Source organism: Thalassophryne amazonica, chromosome 3 (assembly GCF_902500255.1).
Source record: "Thalassophryne amazonica chromosome 3, fThaAma1.1, whole genome shotgun sequence".
Classification (NCBI taxonomy): Eukaryota; Metazoa; Chordata; class Actinopteri; order Batrachoidiformes; family Batrachoididae; genus Thalassophryne; species Thalassophryne amazonica.
Window position 1 is genome coordinate 14,720,315 of NC_047105.1, and position 26,441 is coordinate 14,746,755.

At 39.5% G+C, this 26,441-nt stretch overlaps 1 protein-coding gene across 2 annotated transcripts in view; it reads right to left on the minus strand.

The window, feature by feature from the left end:
* igsf21a (immunoglobin superfamily, member 21a) overlaps positions 1-26,441 on the minus strand; it is a 930,426-nt gene that overhangs the window by 307,679 nt on the left and 596,306 nt on the right. For both annotated transcript variants that reach the window (XM_034165871.1, XM_034165872.1), the window contains one exon: positions 25,149-25,267. In XM_034165871.1, the coding sequence (XP_034021762.1) occupies positions 25,149-25,267 (119 nt within the window). The remainder of the gene's footprint in view (positions 1-25,148; positions 25,268-26,441) is intronic.

Sequence of the window (26,441 nt, forward strand, 5' to 3'; positions counted from 1 at the left end):
ATACTCAGTGTGCCCTGCGCCATTATGCACAGTGATCAGTGAAAGCAGGAGCACATGGAGAGCCTCTGATGACAATCTCACATGCTCAAACAATGTGTGTAACTATCAGGATTGCTCCACTAGTTTGCATGTGAATGTTACTGGATAATTCTGTTGCTTTCTCTGAATAAGGACAAGGGCACGGAATGTTTACATGAAAATTCAGTAAGGTATATCTTATATATTATATTCCATTTCTAAGGTGGAGCTATGCCAGTATACAAAGGTACATCTAAATATCTAAAAAGGAAGAGTAAAATAGGAGAGTAGAAAAGAGTAGAGTAGAACCACTTAGGTGCCTGGTCTTGAGAACCAGGAATGGTAGGTTAAAAAGCCTTTTTATCCCATGGGAACTTTCCCTACCCACCCAAGCAGCTCAAGTAAAGGTATATATAATATAATAAATAATAAGTCATAAGAAGGATAAGACATCACAGGAGAAGATTGTAGTATAGGTAATTTAGTATGTAGACTAGTAGTAAAATCAAATATAGCTAGTAGGCTAAGCTATAAATCTGGTAATTTATTATAGAAGCAGAAGCTATGAGTGTGTAAGTGTACTGGTATCTATCTAACGTAACTCTGTTAGCATACTATAGGAAAATAAAAAGCAGAATCATTATGCTATCAAATGGAAACCTAAGAACTTAGGTACTATATGTTGATATCTTTAAAGGAACACATAAACTGATGAATCATTAAAAATCGACACCATGTAAAATAAAATTGTAAATGGCGAAAATAAGCTAGTTATAGTAGAAGCGCTAAATTAACCATTAATAAGCCAACCATACCCAACAAGCTAACACGATAAACAAAAATGGTAATTAGTGTATAAAGTATAATAGCGTAGTTAAACCTACAGTAATGGTATTAACAAATACATATAAAATAAATGTGGGCAAAAGTATGAATTAATGTGGGTTATCAAACACAAAAGAACCAACTATTTTGTAAGCTACGATGGCCATTTTAATTTTGAACTGCTGCCAGACGGTGTAGTCAACATAACCAAAGCCGCTAAAGTTCTCCTGTAGTTTCCCCACACCGACTGCTGGGGGAAAAGTTCTCTGTAGCCGCTAAAGTTCTCCTGCAGTGTGCCCCACACCGAGCGCTGGGGAAAAAGTTATCCTACAGCCGCTAATGTTCTCCTTGCAGCAAATGACATGCTGAGTGCTGCAGGACATGGGAAAGTGGGGCCAGCTTCCCCTGGAAGATTTTTAAAGGAGACCTGCATTGAAAAAAATGCAGTCAGATTTTTTTTTACAAAAAATGACTTACATTTACACATGAGATCTTTCTGAATGTAGTGAAGTAAATGTGCAAGCCCAGATCTGTCATTCAACGGAGAAATCTTCATTTGAAAATGACAAATTTACAGCTAACATTTAGCCCTCCGCAAACTGTCCCTCTCATCATGGACGTTGCCGGGACGTCACGGACAAGACCCTCTCCCAGCATGCATTGCGCCAATTATAATTTGTGGATTTACGTCAGTTTGCATCTGCACCTTTTTCTTGTCTTATATGGAAGGATCTACTTTTTTAAAACTTCATATTGTCTTGCGGCACATTTGGTGAGTACACATTTCTTTTATTTGTGCTTGAAAATTATTTTGGGGGACTTTTTCATACGCCCCTTTGATTGAGTGGTGTCGCAATGAAAATCTACTGTCTTTCGCCTCCGGTACCATCGCGGGATATGGAGGCGAGACCCGCAAAAAATACCAGTCATTAAAAATATATAAACCTCTCTCAGCGTCCATGGAGCTCTGGGGCTCCGATTGCCGAGACGTGCGGTGCTGTGGATTTTGCCGCAAGAAGTCTGTCCTTGCAGCAACAGGTGTACCGGCCGCATCGCATTAAAACAGCGAGCGCAATCTCAGGACTTGTGCCAAGTGTGCTGCAGCTCCATTCAGTAGACAGAGAGATGATGCCGGTGTTGTGCGCTGAATCCGGCACAACACCGGCTGCAAAGCAGACACGGGCGGTGTGAGTGGCCCGCGTCGGTGGTTAACGAGCTCATTAACGAGCCCGCAGACTTAATAAGCGTAGTGGAGGCAGAGAGCGGGAGAGGGAGAACGGCGCCCGCTGTCGATGTCGTTGCTGATCTGAGCACACAGATCTGTATCTCACATTCATTGCAGCTTACTTTTGGATGTTGAAACCAGGACATGCATAAGTAACATTACTAACAGATAAAATCAATTTCAATGCGGGATCGGACTGAAGGCGGGAGCGCGTCGTCTTGTCCCTGACGTCATGGAAATGATACGGCTGTACAAACTGTTTTCACAGAGGGCTAAATTTTAGCTGCAAATTTGTCATTTTTAAACAAAGATTTCTCCGCTGAATTACAAATTTGGGCTTACAGATTTACTTTATTGCATTCACAAGGGTCTTATAAATACATATCAGATATTTCTTTCTGAAATCTGACCACATTTATTTCAATGCAGGTCTACTTTAAGTTTAAAACCCTCTGAAACTGTATTGCCTGTATTTTGAGCACCGAATTGTGTGAAGAAAAGCAATAGTTTTTTTAATTAGTCTTTTTGTTACAGCCTTACTTTAAGGCCAAAAGAAACAAGGCATCAGGCCAAAACACAGAATAGTGTAGATGTGTGTCAGGAACATCAGAACTGCTAATTTATTCCCAGCAGTTTTTTCAAGAAAAATCCTTATGTTTTTTTGTTTCTTACATTAAATAACTTCATATAACACAGATTCAACCAGGCATCTTTTATATTGTCTTTTAAAAGTATTTTATGTCAAACAAGACACTTGATGCAGAAGTGGTGGAAGGCGCTGCGCTCCAGAAGCTGTGCTTCTGCTGACTTTCACCATAGGCACTGCCCAATCAAATTTCTTCTACTTTTATACTGTAGTAGTAACAAGATGTTTAAGGGAAATGTATCTGAGTAAAAGTATACACTTTATTGAGGAAATGTAGTGGAGTAAAAGTCGGCAGAAGTGTAAATAACAAAGTACAGATACGTCAAAATTCTACTTAAGTACTACAGTAACTAAATATTTATACTTCATTACATTACAACACTGAAAATATCTTATGAATTTATGTTTTTAATGTTGGCAAAAGGCTAACTTTACTTTGTCAGTCTGTCAGACGTAATGACAACCACACCTGTTTCTAGCGTATCAAAGTTCACCAGATTTCATGGTGTTCATCTTCATTATCTGCCCTTTCAATAATTTGAGGTATAAGATGATAGCATTTGCAACAGCCATGCTGCTCTGAGTGCACCTGATCCCGTCAGATTTCAGAAGTGAAGCACAGTAGGCCCACCAGGAGCTATGAGCATGTTTGACTACACCCCCAACATGATAGCATTTACATACAAACTTTAATACGGCTACTACTACTACGAATACTACCGTATATTTCTTTTGTACTAGTATGAGAGTCCTCTGATTCATATTACAGAGACTTCACATTGAAAAAATATGTATTATCATCTTTGGACACAAAATGGCACCATGCACACACACGACAAGATGCTCCTGTATACTGAATGAAGTACTGTGATTCATGTGCTATAGCAGAAGGTGGTGGTAATGTGCCATTAAGCTGAATGCCTACCTCCACAAAAAGGAAAAGAAAAAGAAGAATATTTGAATGAGAAGGACATGCTGTGTTTTAAAGAAGGAGAGAAGTTAATAAACCATGTTCTCAAACTGAAAGACCACACTCTTTAATGAATGGAGGGAATATAACCTTCCTCCAACTCCACTTGTTTAGACTATGTCAGACAACAACAACAGCAATTAGAAGGATTTCTTGTTGATTTATGCTGTTTTTCTCTCTGTTTAAGGTGCAGCTCCATCCAGAGATGGGAGTTGTATTTGTGCTGGCGACCCTCCTGTCCTGTGCACCAACAGCATTTCCTGTATATTCGTTTTGTGAATTGTTCTGTAATTTATGTCTGTAACATGGCCCAAGCAGAGGGTCACCCCTTTGAGTCTGGTCTGTTTGAGGTTTCTTCCTCAGAGGGAGTTTTTTCCTTACCACTGCTGCTCTGGGGGTTAGTAAGGTTAGACCTTACTTGTGTGAAGCACCTTGAGGCAACTCTGCTGTGATTTGGCACTAGAAAAATGGTATGTTAAGGTAAGACTTATCTTTTTAAAAATGCATAGGAGTTTTCAGAAGTTTAGTTAAATTTATTGACGTAAACTCTGAAAAGAGTCACTGAATAGACGTTTTCCATCTGCCCATTCATTTTTGCTTGCAAATGTGGTGTTTGTGTTACACATAATTAATCCACCAATTAAATTCATTTGCTTCTTGTTCCATGAAGCAACAGCACCATAGTTCAAAAATATATGCAAATTACAGACCAGTACAACTTATACATTTTTTGGACAGCCAAAACCAATACGCTGGTACAATTTATAATGTGGATTATATGGTGGTAATAATAATAACCAACTTTTTCTGTCTGTTCCATAACTCATCCAAGGTATTTTATTTGATTTCCACGAATCTTTAGATGTACATTATAGGCAACCACAGATTTTTTTTTCCTTAAAGGGTTTGTTTTGGCAAAGATCAAAATCTATATTTTGAGTTATGTTAAAACTTCGGGTGGATGGACATATTTAGTATATAGCTTTGTCTTTGTCTTGTCTTTTGTCTTATATTTTACAGGGTATATATATATATATATATATATATATATATATATATATATATATATATATATATATATATATATATATATATATATATATATATATATACAGCCCTGGGCAAAAGTATCTTCTGCAGATTAGCAGTGTTGATATGGCAGTAGTTTGTATGTCAGTAATTCACTTCAGTACTTATTATCCAAAATATGTAATTTTACAGTTGATGTATTTATTTAACTTACAGATTTACTAACTGTACAAGAGGTCAAGTGATTGCATGTGGCCAACAGGCAATAACAAAATGACATAGATAAGGTGTACATTGTGCCTTATCTTAACTCTTTCTCATTATCAGGTTAAAGGCTTCGCAGTACAATTTTCCAAGGGGGATGCTGTGCAATGTAAATAGCAAAAATGACGATAAACTGGAATAATCCTGATTACGATCATAACTATGCAAATACTCTAACATGAAGCCTTGGCTGCAAATGTCAGAAGTTATTCATGATTACTTATTCCATTCATTATTGAATGAAACTGGAGTAGCATTTACAAACACACACTGGACAGAGTATTACTTCTGTACATCCATGACTTGATTGAGAGCTTCTGTACGCCTCCAGACTTAATAAAGCAAATATATGTTCTCACAGAGTAAAAAAAAAAAAAAAGCCAAGACTTTTTAAACTTTGCAGAGTGAAGGACAGTGGCTGAGGTAGTCAGTTCAGGGTTTAGCCTTTGAAAAGTGGATGACTGAATTTCTTGGCAGGGGATTCATTAAAATGATAATTCTTATTTATGAAGTCCTTTAAAAAATTAAAATACTCTCCATGTACTCCTTGCTGTTAATTAACTTTGTTCCTCTCATTTTCTTTCTTTCTCTGCTCTACGTTTTTTCCTTTACTTCCCACTGAACTTGACACAATAATAGGTTATGAATAATTCTGTTTCAGTTTAGATGGCAATTAGCCGTGATGCCAGAGGCCATTCTTTTTCCTTTCTTGTGAATTGGTGATTTAAGACCTGGCTGAGTTGAGCTGGGTGTTGTGTGGGCCGCTGAAGAGGAGGTACTGCTGGCCCACCACCACCAGATGGCGCCCTGCTTGGAGTGCGGGCTCCAAGCACGAGAGGGCGTTGGAGCCGCTGGAGGTGACAGCTGTCATCTATCAACACCAGCTGTCACCCATCACCACCACTATAAAGACCGGACTGCAACTCCACTCCTCGCCGAGAAATCGTCTACCTTACAGGTAATTTTCTCTGCTGAACAAAACATTGTGTAATAGTCTGAACTTCTTTTGCAGCCGTTATCCTGTGGTGATTGCCTTATCTGTGGGATTGGCATTTGGTGTGATCAGCGACGGCTTCACTTCACACTCCAACCAGATAAGTGGTTAGACAGGAGCTGCACGAGTGTGTGATTGGAGGTGGAGGTTCTCCCTCCTTACTGAACACAGACTGTGGGATTACTGAGTGTGCGAACTCACACTCATCCAGAACTGTTTCTGTTTTCTGCCAGCAGTACCGGGTCTGACTGCTGAAGACAGTAGCCACCTGGGGCGCAGGGCTTGGCGGCTCCGGTGTTCTTCAGGTCCGTTGGCGGTGAGGCTTGTGTGGGTTCCGGCTTTTCTCTCGCCGGACGTCTCCTATCTTCGAGCCTGCCACACGTCACCTTTTTTGTCGGATTGATATAACGCATATTTGTATCTGTCTGTATTACGTTGTGCACCTTCACAACATTAAATTGTTACTTTTTGGCTATTCCATTGTCCCTTCATTAACGCCCCCTGTTGTGGGTCCGTGTCACGACACTTCCCCAACACTGGGTGCTCCAACTGTCCAACAAATACATGATTTCTCCACCAATGCTGAATCTGGAAATAGTTACATGTCTTTCTGTTGAGGTTTGTTACTGACTTCAGTGTGGGAAGTGCTCTAACTGAATGGAATTACAACAACTATTTTCAGTCTGTCTATTCCCCTACTCGTCCCAGGTCCTTTGGCACATTTACACCAAACATGATACGTGGATGACAATCAACCCCATAGTTGCCCTTAACCCTCTGGGTACAGGGGTATTTTCTCAATTTTACCATATCTGTAGGCATCCTCATTGCAAGGTATTTTCTAACTATGTGTTGCATATCAAAATCTTCACAACAGTCTCAGTTTTCAGAATATGACACACATTTGTCAAGAACACTATGCAGAATTTTTTTTGGCTCTAAATCTGAAAAAATTAAATGCATTTTTTTTTAAAGATATTCAAATCTTTATTGAAAATACACCTTTATTCATGGGTATGAATTTAGCAAAGTCAAAGATTGTCTAGAATAGGGATTGAAACAAGATGTGATACATTGTAGTTTCAGGAAGTCTTCAAATGACATTTCTGTGACGTTCTGTCACTCATTTATTCATAAAAATATGAGGTCATTGGTGTCAAAAGTCTCCACAAGGATAGATCCTTTCACTTCTTTTGTTTGTTCTCTACACAAACATACCAGAGCCAGTCTGAAAGGTGTTACATTATTAAATTTGCAGATGACTCAGTTATAGTGTCACTATTGAAAGGTGATGACCAGGACCATTATTCTGTAGTATCTGACATCAAAGGCTGGTGAAGGTCATTGTTTTGTGGCATTAACCTGCCCAAAACGAAGGAGACGGTCATTGATCTGAGGAAGAATTAATCGTCCATCTCCTTAGTGGTGATCAGTGATCAAGCTGTAGAGGTACAGTGAGGAAAATAAGTATTTGAACACCCTGTGATTTTGCAAGTTCTCCCACTTAGAAATCATAGAGGGGTCTGAAATTTTCATCTTAGGGGTCTGAAATTTTCATCTTAGGTGCATGTCCACTGTGAGAGACATAATCTAAATAAATAAATAAATAAATAAAATCCAGAAATCACAATGTATGATTTTTTAATAATTTGTTTGTATGTTACTGCTGCAAATAAATATTACACCTGTGGAAATCAGTGTTAATATTTGGTACAGTAGAGTTTGTTTGCAATTACAGAGGTCAAACGTTTCCTCTAGTTTTTCACCAGGTTTTCACACACTGCAGAAGGGATTTTGGTCCACTCCTCCACACAGATCTTCTCCAAATCTTTCAGGTTTGGAGTTTCAGCTCCCTCCAAAGATTTTCTATTGAGTTACATGAATGACCCCACCCATCCTCCCTTCAATACGGTGCAGTCGTCCTGTCCCCTTTGCAGAAGAGCACCCCCAGAGTATGATGTTTCCACCCCCATGCTTCACGGTTGGGATGGTTTTCTTGGGGTTGTTTTCATCCTCTAAACATTGTAAGTGGAGCTGATTCCAAAAAGCTCTATTCTGGTCTCATCTGACCACATGACCTTCTCCCATGCCTCCTCTGGATCATCCAGATGGTCACTGGTGAACTTCAAATGGGCCTGGACATGTGCTGGCTTGAGCAGGGGGACCTTATATACTTCCTGTATAAGCTTCATAGTTTGAATGTTGATAGTGTTTATATGAAGCGTTTTATTGAATCAGTCATGATCTTGTCCATGTTCTGGCTGGGTCTGTTGACCTTAAAGAACAGAGATAATATGCAGAATATTATTAAAGTAAAGCAAAGTTGTGGGCATTTCCTTAAGTGACCTACCAAGTTTATCTAATGCCAGGTGTTTGAAGATGGTAAGAAAAATTTTGTCAGATGAACCAGCCTCTGAGTTTCAGATGTTTCCTTCTACCAGAAGATACAGAATTACAAGCTGCAGAACAAAAAGGTTTAGGATTTTTTTTTTTTTTTAATCCCAGGTGTAATAGGCCTTTTAAATTAGATTAATTCACAATGAAGCATTTTTCAATGAAGTACTCTTTTTTAATTACAATGTTAAACATAGTCAGTGTTATTTTGTTTTAAGCTGTTTTAAATTGGATGGATGCAATTTTGTGTATTTAAACTGTTGGCTGGACATAAAGCATTGAGGTTGAAGATGAAGTTGATTTTTCACTCATGTCTACTACATATGGAGGCAAGTTCTGGAAATGCCCTGGTCCATTTGCTGTTTTCTATCAAACTGGATACGTCAATGAAGACTGACCCCAAAACTGTCCTTAAAGAATTCATCTTGGCAAAGATCAAGGAATTTAAATTTTCAACCCAGTTTAGATCAAATATGGCAGATATTTGGATGAATTCCAGAATTTCCCTGCCAAGGTCAGTCAGAGGTCAACCATTTTGGAGAAGGTCAAGGCAACTAGGTCAAATGTAAGATTGCTGTTGCCATTAATGGCACCATTCATAAGGTTACTACTACCTAGTAGTAGAAGTAATAATAATAATAAAACAAAGAAAAAGAGGGTCAAGGACTGCTTGAAAAGCAAAAAATGTTTGAGTTAAAAAAAAAAGTGGGGGAGAAATATTTAAACCACAGGCAGCTCTCTGAGGCACAAAATGTGATAATGGGATCATATTGTCACAGAATGTCTCACTCTCTGGTGCTCCACTGAAAAATTTCACCATTACTAATTAGCTTAAGGGACCACATGGAGAACAGCATGTCTTTGCTGCTGGAATATATACATCAGAGGCCAGAGAAGCAGCTGTCGTTAGGGGGACTTAAATACAATAATTACAGCACAGATTGTACAAAAGGCTACAGGCACAGAACCTCCTGACTGAAAGAAATCTCCAAATACAACAGTGAAAAGGATGCAGAGATCTACTGGACGGAGATGAAAACAAAATTTTCAAAATGATTGTTAATGGAATCTCAATGACTAAAATTATCATCAAATATAATCATTTGCAGCATCCATTTAGTTCTGAATGAATCACATTTTGTCTTGCATTTGGGCTAATTTTCACATAAATCTGCAAACTGGATGCTCCATTATTTTTAAATAAGATGAGAGGAAAATTGGTCACGCCACACATACACACACACTACACTTTGGTGCAGTGGTAAAAGAAGTTTCTGCCTAGTAAGGACAAACCAGAATGGAGATTTTGCCAGTATATTAATGCTGCATGTAAGATTCAAGCGCATCAGTTGGAAAATATCCTTTCAGGCAGGGGGTTGTGCAGTGAGGGAGAAGCGCCTCTATGCTGCACAGTGACATGTTTACACCAACTCGTGGAAAGAACTTATTCATTTTGTATTGCCTTCATTTGAGAAATGCGAATGCAGGAAGACCACAACTGAAGGTCACATGTAATTTTAACATGGACCCTCCATGATTTCACATCTACAGCGTTATTATCACATTACAGGAGTGTTGGAGGACTGGTTGCAACCAGGTGCACAAAAAGCAAATAGTGCAAGACATTAACTACTTAATGTCTAATGCCACATTTGCAATTGCTTCCAGACAGCTGAAGCAATACCCGCAATACTATTGGCACAAGAGGAAGACAGATTATTTGCTGAACAGTGTGTAGACGTCTTACAGCGGTGGGCATTTGTGCAAGAAGTCCATATTTTCATACATCAGCACAAACGTGCCCAGCAGTGATGGGCTGCAGATTACATGTTCAACAGACGATGGACAAACATTATTTTCTCAGACACCTGAAGGTTCAGTGTTAGTTATCCTGATGAGTGAATAATAGTCTGCCCACATCAAGGTGAACGTTGTGCTCGACCCTGTGTCCTGGAGAGGGATTACTGTGTTGAAGGTACTGTTATGGTTTTAGGGACAATTTTGTCAAAGAAAATCTGACAGTGCAATGTTAAGGCAATGAGATTTTTCAGTTGCTTCTCCTGCCTCTGGTGGTGGTAGCAACAGACTGGCGTTTGAGCATGATCACGTAGGTGACACAGAACTTCCTTCTGAACAGCAACATTTAAAAGTATATTCCTTTTAAAACCCCCGTCACACTCGGCCACATTTCTACCATGTCTGCAGTAACAATGTGTATAACAGCAGTAATGCAGCAGAACACCTGGTGTGGTCTCTATGAACGTGGAAGATGTGGCTGAACTATAAACATGTTCAAAACGTATGTCGTGAGGATGGGTGAAAACAGGGCACAAAGTTTAATAAGCATATAGTAACAAATGCATTGCCGTAATAACTAACGAAATCCTAGTAGAGACTTCAATGACATAGAAGCTTCATCATTGACCCCTAATTTGCGCATTTTTCCTCTCTTTCTGCTCTGCCAATAGTTGATTAGATCATTCATGTGTAGTGCTGGGTGTAATGTGTCACAAAATAATGTCACTGCAATCACCTTACATTTGTCTGGAACACAGTAATGTCACCCATTACTGTTAGAAATTCAGCAATCACACTACAGATCCTAAGACCAGGCACAAAGATTACTGCCTTCCCCTGACGGTCATGTAGCATGATCTCAACTGGCTAGCCATGACTTTGTTTACTCTCACAACACCACCCCAGAATGGGTAAAGAAAGGGTTGAACTCTTGCGTCCAACAAGATTTGTCTGTCGATATCTATTTTGATGGTGTGTTCAGGGGGATGATGCAGGTTTCAATGAAAAATAAGTCATATAAAGTGGAGGCAAAATGTCAGGATTAAGGAGCTTTTTTCATTTTCCTGTTGTCCTGCTGCACACTTTTTAATAGAAATAACTGGCTTTAATAACTGTCGTAGAAATACCTAGTGTGTGTGTGTGTGTGTGTGTGTGTGTGTGTGTTGTCACAGACTTTTTCAATAATGCAAATTAGGTATTCACAATTGTTAATGAAACAACCATGGATCTCTTAAATGTTCAAAACTTTTGTAATTTATTATTCATACATAGGTTTAAGGTTTGGCTATAGACTTGCTGAGTAATGCAAAAGTAATGAGTAATGTAAAGTGTTACTTTCCATAGAGAGTAAAGTAATTCAGTGCATTTTTTAAAAGGATCAAGTAATGTGTAATAGTTGTTTTTTTTCTTTTTTCTTTTTAGAATAACAACCCCAAGACTGTTAAGGTATTTATTTGCTCTTGATTGAGTGACCACAGAGACCAAAATGTGCAGTTTAGGAGGTCCATTCCTGAAGACTAGAATTTGGAACCACAGGGCCAGGACACACAATTTGGGTAGAGCACTTCAGTAACAACAACAACAACAACAATTCTGTATTTTTTGTGACCACATTATAGACAATCAAGGTCAACTTTCAGATATAACAAAAAACACAATATAAAGACATAGAAAATAAAATATATGATAAAAGAAGAAGCAAAAAGGAAAAGAAGTGCAAAATTACCTGCAGTGATGACACAGAAAAAGCAAGTAAAAGGTAAGTCTTGAGACAGAATTTGAAAATGGAGAGAGTGTCAATACCTTTCACGGATTGTCTTTGCTGATGCTGGCAGCTCTGCTGAGGTAGTGGGAGCTAGCAATGTCTTCCAGGTTGGGCAGAGAGCAACCAGTGAAAATGTGTGGCACATTATGAAGCACAAAATACAACAACAGAGACCCCAGACTGTTGAACAACTGAAGTCGTACATCGAGCAAGAATGGGAAAGAATTCCACCTACAAAGCTTCATTAATTAGTGTCCTCAGTTCTCAAATGCTTATTGAGTGTTGTTAGAAGGAATGGTGATGTAACACAGCTGTAAACATACCACTGTCCCAACTTTTTTGAAACGTGTTGCAGGCATCCATTTCAAAATGAGCAAATATTTGCACAAAAACAATAAAGTTTATCAGTTTTGACATTAAATATCTTGTCTTTGTGGTGTATTCAATTGAATATTGGTTGAAGAGGAATTGCAAACCGGTATATTCTGTTTTTATTTACATTTTACACAATGTCCCAACTTCATTGGAATTGGGGTTGTACATGGGATTTTGAATCTCGAGTCAAGTCATTAGGTAATACACCGGTTCCTCCAGGTTGTCCTCAGGGCAAGCTTTTTGTTCCAGCAGCACTTGGAGGTGATGTTATCAGTTGGAGTCATGACAGCCTTTTCTCTTGCCACCTAGGTATTAAAAAAATTGTGTTTGTAGTTCAGCATAGGTTCTGGTTGCCAGGGTTACTGAAAGATGTTACTGACTATGCAAATGGCACCCAAATGTATGCTATGCACAAGTCATCCAACTATCCGCCTGCAGGCATAAAAATGCTGTTTCCTGTTCCGACTCGTCCATGGTCACATATCACCCTCAATTTTGTAACTGGTCTTCCAACTTCTAAGGGTAATACTGTTGTTTTGATGGTTGTAGATAGGTTATCTAAGATGGCTCATTTTACTCCTCTGCCTAAACTTCCCTCAGCTAAAGAAACGGCCAAGGTTATGCTCTCACAGGTGTTTACGTTACATAGTTTTTCCCAGGATATTGTGTCCGATCAAGGCCCTCAGTTTGTCTCAAACCTCTGGAGGGAGTTCTGCCTCCTCCTTGGGGTCACTGCCAGCTTAACCTCAGGCTACCATCCACAGGCCAATGATCAGATGCAATGCATCAATCAGGAGACTGAGAAAGGACTCCGGATTCTCGCCTCCCAGCATCCTGCCACATGGTCATCACAACTGTCCTGGATTGAGCTTGCACACAACAGTCTACAGTCCTCTGGTCTTTCACCTTTTTCATGTCATCTATGGTCACCAACCTCCACTGTTTCCATCCACAGCTCTCAACTCCTCTGTTCCCTCAGCCATAGGACTCATTCTCCATCGCAGACAAACCTGGGAGTGGGCAAGAAGGGCTCTGCTACATTCCTCAGCAGTCTATAAGACTGCTGCTGACTGGAAGAGGACTACTGCACCTCTGTACAAACCTGGACAGAAAGTTTGGCTCTCAACTCACCACCTTCCCTTAACAGGACTGCCCAGAAAACGTGCTCCCAGGTTTGCTGGTCCATTCCCGGTCTCAAAAGTTATTAATCCACTTTCTGTTCACCTTCGTCTCTCAAGTCTGTACTCATCCACCCCACGTTTCATGTCAGCCATGTCAAGCCTGTTCACTCCAGTCCATTATATATCTTGGTGGTGGGTGTTTCACTCTCTCTGGCCACAACATTGTTTTGGTGCTTTCCACGCACACCTGTTCCTGATTTGCAGCTCATCACCTCAGGTTTTATCAGATCACTGGGTGCTTTAGTCCTTCACTAGATTGATGCGCCTTGTGCCTTCTCTCCAGCTCTGTACCTTGCATTCCATAGTCTTATCTGCCTCAATTTGTTCCTGACCTCCTGCCTGTTTAAAAGACCAATCCTTAAGCCTGATGATTTTTGTACTGCTGTTTTTTGTGCTTGTGTACTAACCTCTGCTATCCTCCTCAGTAGCCTTTTTACAACCAGAGCTGTTTGTTCAAGCCTATCATTTGTGTCTAACCATTCCTGAACAACCAGCCTGATAGCTACAGAAACATTTGCCACTTGAGCAGTTTTTGTGACTCAGCACCAGATATAGTCATAATCTCCTCATAGAAAGAGAACTCCCATTTTGAGAGTGGTTTTGCAGTCCGGCCACAGTAAAAACATTGTCCATTTGTAAATTACATGGCGTGGAGCTAAGGCCCCATTTTGCAGAGACAAAACAACAATTGGATGTCACTTTGCAAAACATGACATCTTAAAGTTCACTTTCACAAACTGGATTTTGTGCAGAGTCTTTGTGTCTTCATCTTAAAAAACGGTAAGATTGTGGGGTATAAATACATAAATATATATATATATATATATATATATATATATATATATATATATATATATATATATATATATATATATATATATGTACAGGGTGGGCCAATAAAATGTTTACCACTTTTTTAATTCGTACAATTAGAGAGTGCACACACCATTGAGGCCCTGAAGACCAAACCAACATCTGTCAGGAAATTCGAAGAATCCCTCTTGAGATGTGTGGCAATGTCATCACAAACTTCAATGTGTGTATTGCAGCTATAATCCAAAGAAGAGGAGCGTGGATTGAACATGTCATCAATTATTGAACTGTGCAGAAAACAAGAAACAAAGTGGGAACCTTTGGTATCAAATGTTAAATTGATGCTTCTATTACAAATCTGTAAATATAATTGTCGAACAAGTTCTCATTTCAAAACGTATGTACGATCAAAAAGTGTTAACATTTTATTGGCCCACCCTATGTGTGTGTGTGTGTGTGTATATATATATATAACAAATTCAGGTTTCTCTTGAGAGTCGTTAGTCTACTTGTTTCAAAAGGAACATTGGGTGGGCTCTCCCTGGCGAAAGTGTGAATGTGTGAAGGCTGTGAAGACTTGTCGACTGGGTGTTAGTTAAGTCAACCACTAGATCCAGAAAAGCAAGAACAGAAGGATGAGTGCAAGACAAGAGAAATAATGTTGTTATCCCATATGTGGGGTAGAGTGTCCAAGAAGCTTCAGAAACTTTAGAAAACACAACATGTCCATTTTGCTCAAAGCTGTTAACACATACTGACAAATGCTTGTACACCCTAAGGATCAGACCCTCTTCAATCAATTAAAGAGTGCCCAGACCTCTACACTGGACAAACTAAACAGACGCTGCATACATGCATCACTCAGCACAGAAGGAGTAACACCTGTAAAAATCTTCCGTCCTCCAGGAGTTGGAGGATTGATCCTAAGACTGCATCTTTCTGCGCAGATACGATTAGGCCTTGGGCCAGGCCCCTGAAAGTGGGCATATCACTACCACCCAGGGTGGCAAAATCTTTGCTGAGCCTTGATGAGTTTTAGTCATCTATAGGCACTTGAATGAGAGCAATCCACAAATTGCACAAGGATCAAATTTTAAAAAGGCTGTAAACATATTGAGTGGTATAGCCAGTGGTGGGCACAGATAACCAAAAAATTTACTTCGATAACAGATAATCAGATAACTGAAAAGTTATCTTCGATAAAGATAAAACAATAAACCACCCAAAAATGTATCGGAAGTTAGAGATAACCGATAAATTCCAATATTATCTCTGGCACATTTACAACTACTAGTAAAACAAATTTAATAGCTTCTAATAATATTAAAAATAACAACAGACCCAAACAATAAGACCACACTTTTTTCTTTCAACAGTCTGCCCCTGCTGGAAGCTCTTGTTTACTACAGTACTCCAAGCACAGAGGCACTCCAAGAACCAAACAATGAGACCACACCTTTTTATTTCAACATTCAGCCCCTGCTGGAAGATCTTGTTTATTACAGCCCTCCCAACACAAAGACACCCTGAGAGCAGCCATAAAGCCAGCTCTCTATCAATGACAAAGCTCTGGTCATGCGGAGGTCTTGAAAAATAAAGTCATATTGAGTTATGGTGTTAATTTATAAATAACATTAATACCGATAGAATAACTCCATTAATGTCAATTCTGTCATTTGTACAAAGTTAAAATATAACATATATCTTTTAATGTTGAATAATGCAATAATTCTGACGTTTTGTAACAAAGAGACAGATTGCAAAGGATTCTGGGTAAACGTACCTCTGCTAAACACTGACTGGTTCAGTCATTCATTATGTAAACCAACATGTTAATGCTGCTGAAAGCTACAAGCAGCATCCAACCGTTCGTGCTGAGCCTGTGCAAACACTGCAGAGCTGTCTTGTAATAATGTTATTATTATTATTATTATTATTATTATTATTATTATTATTATTATTATTATTATTATTTTGCAGTTGTTTTGTTTTTAAACTTCTTCTTCTTCTTTGTCTTTCGGCTGTTCCCGTTAGGGGTCGCCACAGCAGATCAATCGTTTCCATCTCACCCTGTCCTCTGTATCTTCCTCTGTCACACCAACCACCTGCATGTCCTCTCTCAGCACATCCATGAACCTCCTCTTTGGTCTCCCTCTTCTCCTCCTGCCTGGTGGCTCCATCCTCAGCATCCTTCTCCCTATATACCCTGGGTCCCTCCTCTGCACATGTCCAAACCATCTCAATCTCGCCTCTCTGACTTTGTCTCCAAACCGTCCCACCTGAGCTGTCCATCTGATATGTTCATTCCTAATCTTGTCCATTCTTGTCACTCCCAAAGAGAATCTCAACATCTTCAGCTCTGCCACCTCCAGCTCTGCCTCCTGTCTTTTTGTTAGTGCCACTGTCTCTAAACCATACAACATAGCTGGTCTCACTACTGTTTTGTAAACTTTCCCCTTCACTCTTGCTGATATTCTTTGGTCACAAATCACTCCTGCCACCTTTCTCCACCCACTCCACCCTGCCTGCACTCTCTTTCACCTTTCTACCACACTCTCCATTACTTTGAACAGTTGACCCCAAATATTTAAACTCATCTACTTTCACCACTTCTACTCCTTGTAACTGCACTATTCCACTGGGCTCCCTCTCGTTCACACACATGTACTCAGTCTTGCTTCTACTGACTTTCATTCCCCTTCTCTCCAAAGCATATCTCCACTTCTCCAGACTAGACGCAACTTGCTCTCTACTCTCACTACAGATCACAATGTCATCTGCAAACATCATAGTCCATGGGGACTCCTGTCTGATCTCATCTGTCAACCTGTTCATCACCACTGCAAACAAGAAAGGACTCAGAGCTGATCCTTGATGTAATCCCACCTCCACCTTGAATGAGTCTGTCATTCCGACTGCGCATCTCACCGCTGTCACGCTATTCTTGTACATGTCCTACACTACCCTAACATACTTCTCTGCCACTCCAGACTTCCTCATACAATGCCACAACTCTTCTCTTGGCACCCTATCATAAGCTTTTTCTAAGTCCACAAACACACAATGTAACTCTTTCTGTCCTTCTCTGTAATTTTCCAACAGTATTCTCAGAGCAAACATTGCATCTGTAGTGCTCTTTCTCGGCATGAAACCACATTGCTGCTCACAGATCTTCACCTGTTTTCTAAGCCTAGCTTCTACTACTCTTTCCCATAACTTCATGCTGTGGCTGATCAGCTTTATGCCTCTGTAGTTACTGCAGCTCTGCACATCACCCTTGTTCTTGAAAATAGGAACCAGCACACTTCGTCTCCACTCCTCAGGCATCCTCTCACTTTCCAAGATTTTATTAAACAATCTGGTTAGAAACTCTACTGCCATCTCTCCTAGACATCTCCATGCCTCCATTGGAATGTCATCTGGACCAACTGCGTTTCCACTCTCCATCCTCTTCATAGCAGCCCTCACTTCTTCCTTGCTAATCTCTTTTACTTTCTTGATTTACTCTCGCCACATCATCCAGCCTTTTCTCTCGCTCATTTTCTTTATTCATCAACTCTTCAAAATATTCCCTCCACCTTCTCAGCACACACTCCTCACTTGTCAGCACATTACCATGTGCATCTTTTTCCACCCTAACCTGCTGCACATCCTTTCCAGCTCTGTCCCTTTGTCTGGCCAATCGGTACAAGTCCTTTTCTCCTTCCTTACTATTCAACTTCTTGTACAGCTCACAATATGCCTTTTCCTTTGCTTTTGCCACTTCTCTTCTCGCCTTACGCCGCATCTCCTTGTACTCCTGTCTACTTTCTTCATCTCTCTGACTATCCCAAAACTTTTTCGCCAACCTCTTTCTCCTTATGCTTTCCTGGACCTCTTCATTCCACCACCAAGTCTCCTTGTCTTCCTTCCACTGTCCAGATGTCATACCCAGTACTGCCCTAGCTGTCTCCCTCACCACATCTGCAGTACTTTTCCAGTTGTCCAAAATTACTTCCCCTCCAACTAGTGCTTCTCTCACCTGCTCGCTAAATTTCACACAACAGTCTTGCTCCTTCAGCTTCCACCATCTGATCCTTTGTTGAGCTCTCACTCTCTTCTTCTTCTTTACCTCTAAAGTCATCCTACAAACAACCATCCTATGCTGTCTAGTGACACTCTCTCCTGCTACCACCTTACAGTCTGTGATTTCTTTTAGCTTGCTTCTCCTATAAAGAATGTAGTCCACCTGTGTGCACCTTCCTCCACTCTTATATGTTACCCTGTGCTCCTCCCTTTTCTTAAAGTAGGTATTCACCACAGCCATTTCCATCCTTTTTGCAAAATCAACTACCATCTGTCCTTCCCCATTCCTATCCTTGATACCATATCTACCCATTACTTCCTCATCACCTCTGTTCCCTTCACCGACATGCCCATTGAAGTCTGCTCCTATCACCACTCTTTCATGCTTGGGCACACTCTCCACCACCTCATCTAATACACTCCAGAAATCTTCTTTCTCCTTCATCTCACAACCTACTTGTGGGGCATATGCACTGATGATATTCATCATCACCCCTTCAATTTCCAACTTCACACTCATCACCCTGTCAGACACTCACTTAACCTCCAACACACTTTTAACATACTCTTCCTTTAAAATGACCCCAACACCATTTCTCTTTCTGTCCTCACCATGGTACAACAACTTGTACCCACCGCCGATGCTCCTGCTTTTACTTCCCTTCCACTTGGTCTCTTGCACACACAATATGTCTACCTTTCTCCTCTCCATCATATCAGCCAGCTCTCTCCCTTTACCAGTCATACTACCAACATTCAATGTCCCCACTCTCATTTCCACCCTTCTAGTTTTCCTCTTCTCCAGCTGTTCATGGCAACATTTTCCTCCTCTTCTTCATCGTCATCATTTGTAAAAAAAAAAAAAAAAAAAGCCATTTGCAAAACAAAAAAGTTGATTTGACGATCATCTGACATAACCGGGGTCAAAATAAATAGAACACTGCCATCTACTGGTTCCTAGACACTGCCATGAACACTACTGGCCAGTAGATGCTAGATGGCAGTAGAGGCTTTCAAAACAAATTCAAGATAATCCCTGTCTGCTCACATTTAAAATGCGTGGAATTTAACAAACGCAATTAAAAAATCAACGTCTATAAATGCAGAGAATATATTCAAGAGAGTTTTAGGCACTATAGTTTAATGCTGTTGTCCGTGGAGCCTGAACAGAGTGTATGAAATGCATTTGTCCTGTTGTGACGTACTGAGATTACATCATCCTACCCAAAATGCACTGCGGGGCAGAGCATGTGCTCACAAAACTTAAAAATTAGCACATTACTTTAAAACTAAAACATATATCTGATATTTTTACTTTATGAAACTTCAGACATGACAGTAATTTTAAATAACTTGTCCAAAATTAGTTTGGTTAAAATTTGAACCATAAGTTAAAAATGTATGCCTCTGGATGACTTAGGTCATATTGCAAGCATATTGGTATGGTGTTAAAGGAAATGTTTTTTTTTCTTTTTGGGGTTGTTTTTCCTTTGTTTGCAGAGGATTGTGATGCTTTTTATACAAGCAGTTCTCTTCTGTTTGCCAAGGTTATAACTATGCATCTGCAAAACCTTTAACAGGTGGGTGCTGAACTAATTTTAAAAATGCTTGTCGCTGTTCAGCTTTGTTAATTTTGTTTATCGGTTTAAAAGTTATTGGATAAAAATTAATCCGAAAATAATTGGTTTTTAAAGTTATCTAAAAAGATAATCCGATACTGAAAACATTATCTTTGATAATTATCTGTTATCGGATTATCGGAAGTGTGCCCACCACTGGGTATAGCACATTATTTGTCTGATCATAGGGGTTCCAAAAAGGTATAGTTTTGATTATCTATGACTAAATGTTATGGAGTTATGTGGTAAGATCAGCAAAATGTTACAAAGGTCAATTTAAATTTATACAGTAGTCAAATGCCACAGTTGCTCAATTTTGGTAAGGGATGCAAATTATTGGTTTTGTTAACAGGATATTAAAAAAGACTAATTTACTTTGTGATGCTTAGATATCATGTTACAAGGTAACTTACATTGCATGTCACAGAGTACAACATAGAGCTTGTTTGACCATTACTTTGAAGACCAAGCATTTAACATTTCATTTATTAATCTCATTAGCTCAACCATCAATTTGCATCACTTTTAAATGAAAATCTGAGAAACTTTAATGATGGACCCTTGTATAAACTGAAGTTGACCTTTGCCATTTGACATTCTGTCATAGATAGCCCAAATGACACTTTTAAGGAACCCCATTATCAGACAAATAATGTTTCATTCCTTTCAGTATGACTGGAGCATTTTTAAATGTGGTCACCTATGTAATCTGTCATTGACCCTTACTTGGCTACAGCTACCAACCTGAGATGGCTATCAAATATTTTTCATGTCCTTACAGACAGCTAAACAAAATGATGGTAGTGACCGGCTCATGGACTAAATACATGGTAGTATCTGGCTCCTAGACTAAATACAGTCAGTCCTTTTATTGCACTCCAAGAAAATTAAGGACATTTCACACATACACAAGGAACAAGCCAGCATGCCCAACTTTTTTTGTGACAAAAGACTTTAGCGATTCACAAGATTAAAATGATCTCTTTTACAACAGAGACTCTACTTTGAAGATTATATGTACATTTGGCATCCCACACAATTTCACCTTTTTTTAACCAAAGAAGCTACTTGGATGAGTGATGCTTCTTCTTCTTCTTTTGGCTGCTCCCTTTAGGGGTCTCCACATCTCTCCACTTCTACTCCTTGTAACTGCACTATTCCACTGGGCTCCCTCTCATTCACACACATGTACTCAGTCTTGCTCTGACTGACTTTCATTCTCCTTCTCTCCAGAGCATACCTCCACCTCTCCAGACTACACTCTACTTGCTCTCTGCTCTCACTGCAGATCACAATGTCATCTGTAAACATCATAGTCCATGGAGACAAATGGCTGATCTCATCTGTCAACCTGTTCATCATCACTGCGAGCAAGAAAGGATTCAGAGCTGATCCTTTGTGTAATCCCACCTCCACCTTGAATGACTGTCATTCCATCTGTGCATCTCACCTCTGTCACACTATTCTTGTACATATCCTACACTACCCTCACATACTTCTCTGCCACCCCAGGCTTCTTCATGCAATACCACAACTCTTCTCTTGCCACCCTGTCATAAGCTTTCTCTAAATCCACAGACACATAATGTAACTCCTTCTGGCCTTCACTATACTTATCCATCAGTACTCTCAGAGCAAACACTGCACTGTACTGCTCTTTGTCAACATGAATCCACGTTACTGCTCATAGATTGCCACCTGTTTTCTAAGCCTAGCTTCTACTACTCTTTCCCATAATGTCATGCTGCGGCTGATCAACTTTATGCCTCTGTAGTTACTGCAGCTCAGCACATCATCCTTGTACTTAGAAATAGGAACCAGCATCTTGAAGACCAAAAAGAAATCTAGTTGCTGAAGAGTAAGGATCTGGACATTTCTTGCCAGGATGACTGAAAACCTACATCCACATATTGGACCTGACCTGATTTGGATAGATAGCATGCTAACTGAGCTGGAGTCTAATCAGTTTTGTGTTGTTGCAGATTACAGTCACTCCCTTCACCTCCCTCACATTTCTAATGTGATAGATAGATGTCAAATTCAGCCACTGTTTCAATCCAGTTATAAACCTTTGACCCACAATTGCACTTCTTTTAACAAAATTACTCGTATGCATTCTCCTGTGTACTGGGTACAGCTCCCAAAAATATTTTCCTATTTTCAGGATCAGGTCCTGAAACACAATTATGGAAAAAAATAAGCAATTTTTGAACATGTTTTTGACAAGTACTGAAAGATAAGCACAAGATAAGAGGGAGAAGAATCAATTTTTCATTTCAGTGTGAGGTCAAAGACAGTCAAAAACATGTTCAATCATCCAGAGTGACTCTAGATGATTTATAGTTGTCATGGATGCAAACTGATGCAACTTGCAATATGGTACAACTGTTAGACTACAAGTTGAATATTTTCAATAAAAGTGCATGTAATTGGTGTATTAATGGATGCATGGATTTTATATGGATAAATTTGCAGGAGATCAAAGGTCCAAGTCTTTAGTGTTCCACTGCTTCTAGTCTTACTGTGTGGTTGTATAACATTAACCAATTATCTAACGCAATTCTTTGGGACTCAGACATTTCAGAGGTTCTTTGGGCACCATTGGAATAACTATGTGTCAAATGAATGAGGCAGAGAAGTATGTCAGGGTGATGCAGGATATGTACAAGGATACTGTGACAGCAGTGAGATGTGCAATAGGAATGACAGATTAATTCAAGGCAGAGGTGGGACTTCAGCAAGGATCAGATCTGAGTCCTTTCTTGTTCACAATGGTGATGGTCAGGCTGATGGATGAGATGAGACAGGAGTCTCCATGGACTATGATGTTTGCAAATTACATGGTTATCTGCAGTGCGAGTAGAGTGCAGGTTGACCATAGCCTGGAAAGGTGGAGATATGCTCTAGAGAGCAGGGTAATCAAAGGTAAAGTTAAAGAGATGGTTTGATATTAACAAATTATCATTATATTTGTCTAAAACTAAATTGATTTTATTTGGAAATTATAAAAAAGACATACAAATTCAGTTAAATATACATGGGGTAAACATAGAGCGTGTCAAAGGGAATATTTTTAGGTGTCATTAGTGATGAAAAAATTAATTGGAAAGCTCATAACATATTCAAATGAAGGTATCAAAAAGTATTGCAGTATTAAATAAAGTAAAGCATGTTCTTGATTGCAGAGCACTACATACTCTCTATTGTTCATTGGTTGCATCCAGTTGACTTATTGCGCTGAAGTTTGGGGCAACAATTACAAAACTACATTGCAACCATTATTCATTCTTCAAAAAAGAGCATTAAGGACAATTCATAATGCAGGTTATCGAGACCACACCAACCCACTGTTCATTAAATCTCAAATATTAAAACTTAATGATATGATTTTGTTCAAGACTGTTCAATTAATGCACAAAGTGAAAAATAAAGAAGTGCCATTTAGAATTCAAGAATATTTTACTGAGAGAGAAGGAAAATATAATTTACAGGGCTTGTATCATTTTAAAACTGCTGGCGCTCGGACGACCAGGAAAGGTCTCCATGTGTGGCCCTAGATTATGGAATAACCTGACGGATGAACTCAAACAATGTCCAAATATCAACCAGTTTAAAAACCAATATAAAAAAATGATGTTTTCAAGATATGTATCTAATGAAGTACGATGAGTTTTGTGTTGTCAGTTGTAATTGTGAACTTGTTCAGTAACATTCATTTGTGTATATGCATGTATGTATATATGTATGTATATCTATGTATATGTATATATACGAGGTCTATTAGAAAAGTATCCGACCTTATTATTTTTTTCAAAAACCATATGGATTTGAATCACGTGTGATTACATCAGACATGCTTGAACCCTCGTGGGCATGCGAGAGTTTTTTCACGCCTGTCGGTTACGTCATTCGCTTGTGGGCAGTCTTTGAGTGAGGAGTCACCCACCCTCTCGTCATTTTTTCATTGTTTAGGAATGGCTCAGAGACTGCTGCTTTGTTTGATAAAAATTTTTTCAAAAACTGTAAGGCACAACTGAGTGGACACCATTCGATAAATTCAGCTGGTTTTCGGTAAAAATTTTAACGGCTGAGGAGAGATTTTGGTCTGGTAGTGTCGCCGTAAGGACGGCCCACGGCGCCTGATGGCGATCTGCGCTTCGAGGCGGCAGCATCTCGCCATTTCAAGTTGAAAACTTCCACATTTCAGGCTCTGTTGACCCAGTAAGTCGTCAGAGAACAGAGAACTTTCAGAAGAAGTCGGCATGAGGAGTTTATTCGGACATTTCATTGTTAACGGACATTTTGTAATGAAAGAACGTGCGGGCAGAGTCGCATGTCGGGCCGGACCCGAACGCGGGGGGTCGCAACAGGAAAAACACCTCCGTTGGAAACCTTAACGGGCAAGTTGGAACATGCCCAAGCTGTTAAACAATTTCTCAGTTACTCACTTGTTGAAAGCCATCAAAAGCCGCCTGAATTTTACAAATGGTTTTCAACACGGAGGTGTTTTTCCTGTCGCGGTGCACACAGATTCGCTGAGTCGTCACGGAAACGACTCGGCGAATTTGCGTGCACGTCTTTCATTACAAAATGTCCTTAAACAGTGGAATGTCCGCATAAAGTCCACATGCTGACCTCTTCTGAATCTTCTCTGTTCTCTCACGACGTCCTGGATGAATTAAGCCTTAAATTAGGATGTTTTCAGGTCGAAACAGGCCGACGACGGCGCCTGGAAGCGCTGCGCGACGTCCCGCTCCATGGGAAGTCCTTACAGCGACAGAAACACCCCATAATCTCTCATCAGCCGTTAAACTTTTCACCGAAAACCAGCTAAATTTCTCGAATAGTGTCCACTCGGATATTCGTCACAGATCCAGAAAAAATTTTGATAAAGCAACGCGCGCCGTCTCAAGCAGCGTGTGAAACAAAGGAATTCAGCCGAGAGGGCTGAACCACATCTCACTCAAGGCCTGCCCACAGGGAAATGACGTCACCGACATGCGTGAAAAAACTCACGCATGCGCACGAGGGTTCAAGCATGATTGGTGTAATCGCACGTCATTCAAATCCATATAGTTAAAAAAAAATAAAAGTGTCGGTTTCTTATCTAATACACCTCGTACACACACACAACACACATATACATAAAGTAAAGAGATGGTACTCACACATAACAGTAAGAAAAACATTCCCTGAAGCCAGAACAACCTTCTCCCTCGTTGCCCGATCGTAGATTCCCACATGGCATTCATAAGGCCCGTTGTCTGAGATCCGCACCTCTGGGAGTCTGGGGAAAAAAAAAAAAAAAACTAAAACAACAACCAATAAATAATAATTACAATAATAAACAATAATTTGATCAATTATAAATCAATAAAAAAACATTAAAATACAAGTAACAGTTGCATCAATAACTGACAGCAGTACATAGAAACTACAAATTAAATCAGACAGAGTAATTATAACTAACAGAAAATCTATATTATTAAAAGCCAAGTGGCCTCTATGCATGCATATGTCTTCGTTCATGGAGAAACTGGGGAAAGCTGACATTTGCCATTTGGTATGTTTACGTATTTTGGATCAAGGATGAACACCGTGAAAACAGAAAGTTGATAGGACTAATATTTTGGTGAAATTTGGGACATTAGGTAACAACAGTGAACAATGGGCATTAATGATTACATTCTGGACTCAAATGCCATTCCAGCAGGGGGAGGTATATATCATCTATATATTACATTAAGAACCAAGTGGCCTCTGTGTACATGGGCGTGTAACTTTGATCACAGAGAAACTGGGGAGAGCTGATATTTGCCGTTTGGTATGTTTAAGTATTTTGGATCAAGGACGAATGCTGCGAAAACGGAAAGTATAGGACTAATATTTTTGAAGAAATTAGGGACATTAGGTAACAACAGTGACATTGATATCACCATTAATCAGCCCCTGGTAACTAGACAAGCTCTGAACAAAGGAAATACTTCAACCTTGCCAGTTGTAAAACATGACAGCAACTAATGTGCCAAATAATAAATACAATTATTCACAAAACTTTCTCATTTTACTTTTCTGCACTTTAAGTTAAAATCATATCAGGAACTTTGCATAATGTATTACCATCCTTGAAAAATGTCATATTTTATAAACACTACCAATCTGGAACCCGTGGATCCCCGCAGGTAACACGCTAGTGAAATTTTTAAATTAAGATTTCAATTAAGATTTTAATATAATCAAAGTGTCTAATGTAGAAGGTTAAAAGTGAAGTTCTACAAAGAAAGAAAGAAAAAAACCCACCAACTCTGATTAAGATGGTGATAACATAAAAGCCTGGTTTGATCATTGTGAACAAGGAAGTGAGCACGCTCTGTATTCTGTGTTCAGATAATCTGTCAACAGTGATAATCGAAGTGGGGCGGAGCGAGTCAGATTAGCCCGCGTGATTTATTCCCAAAATA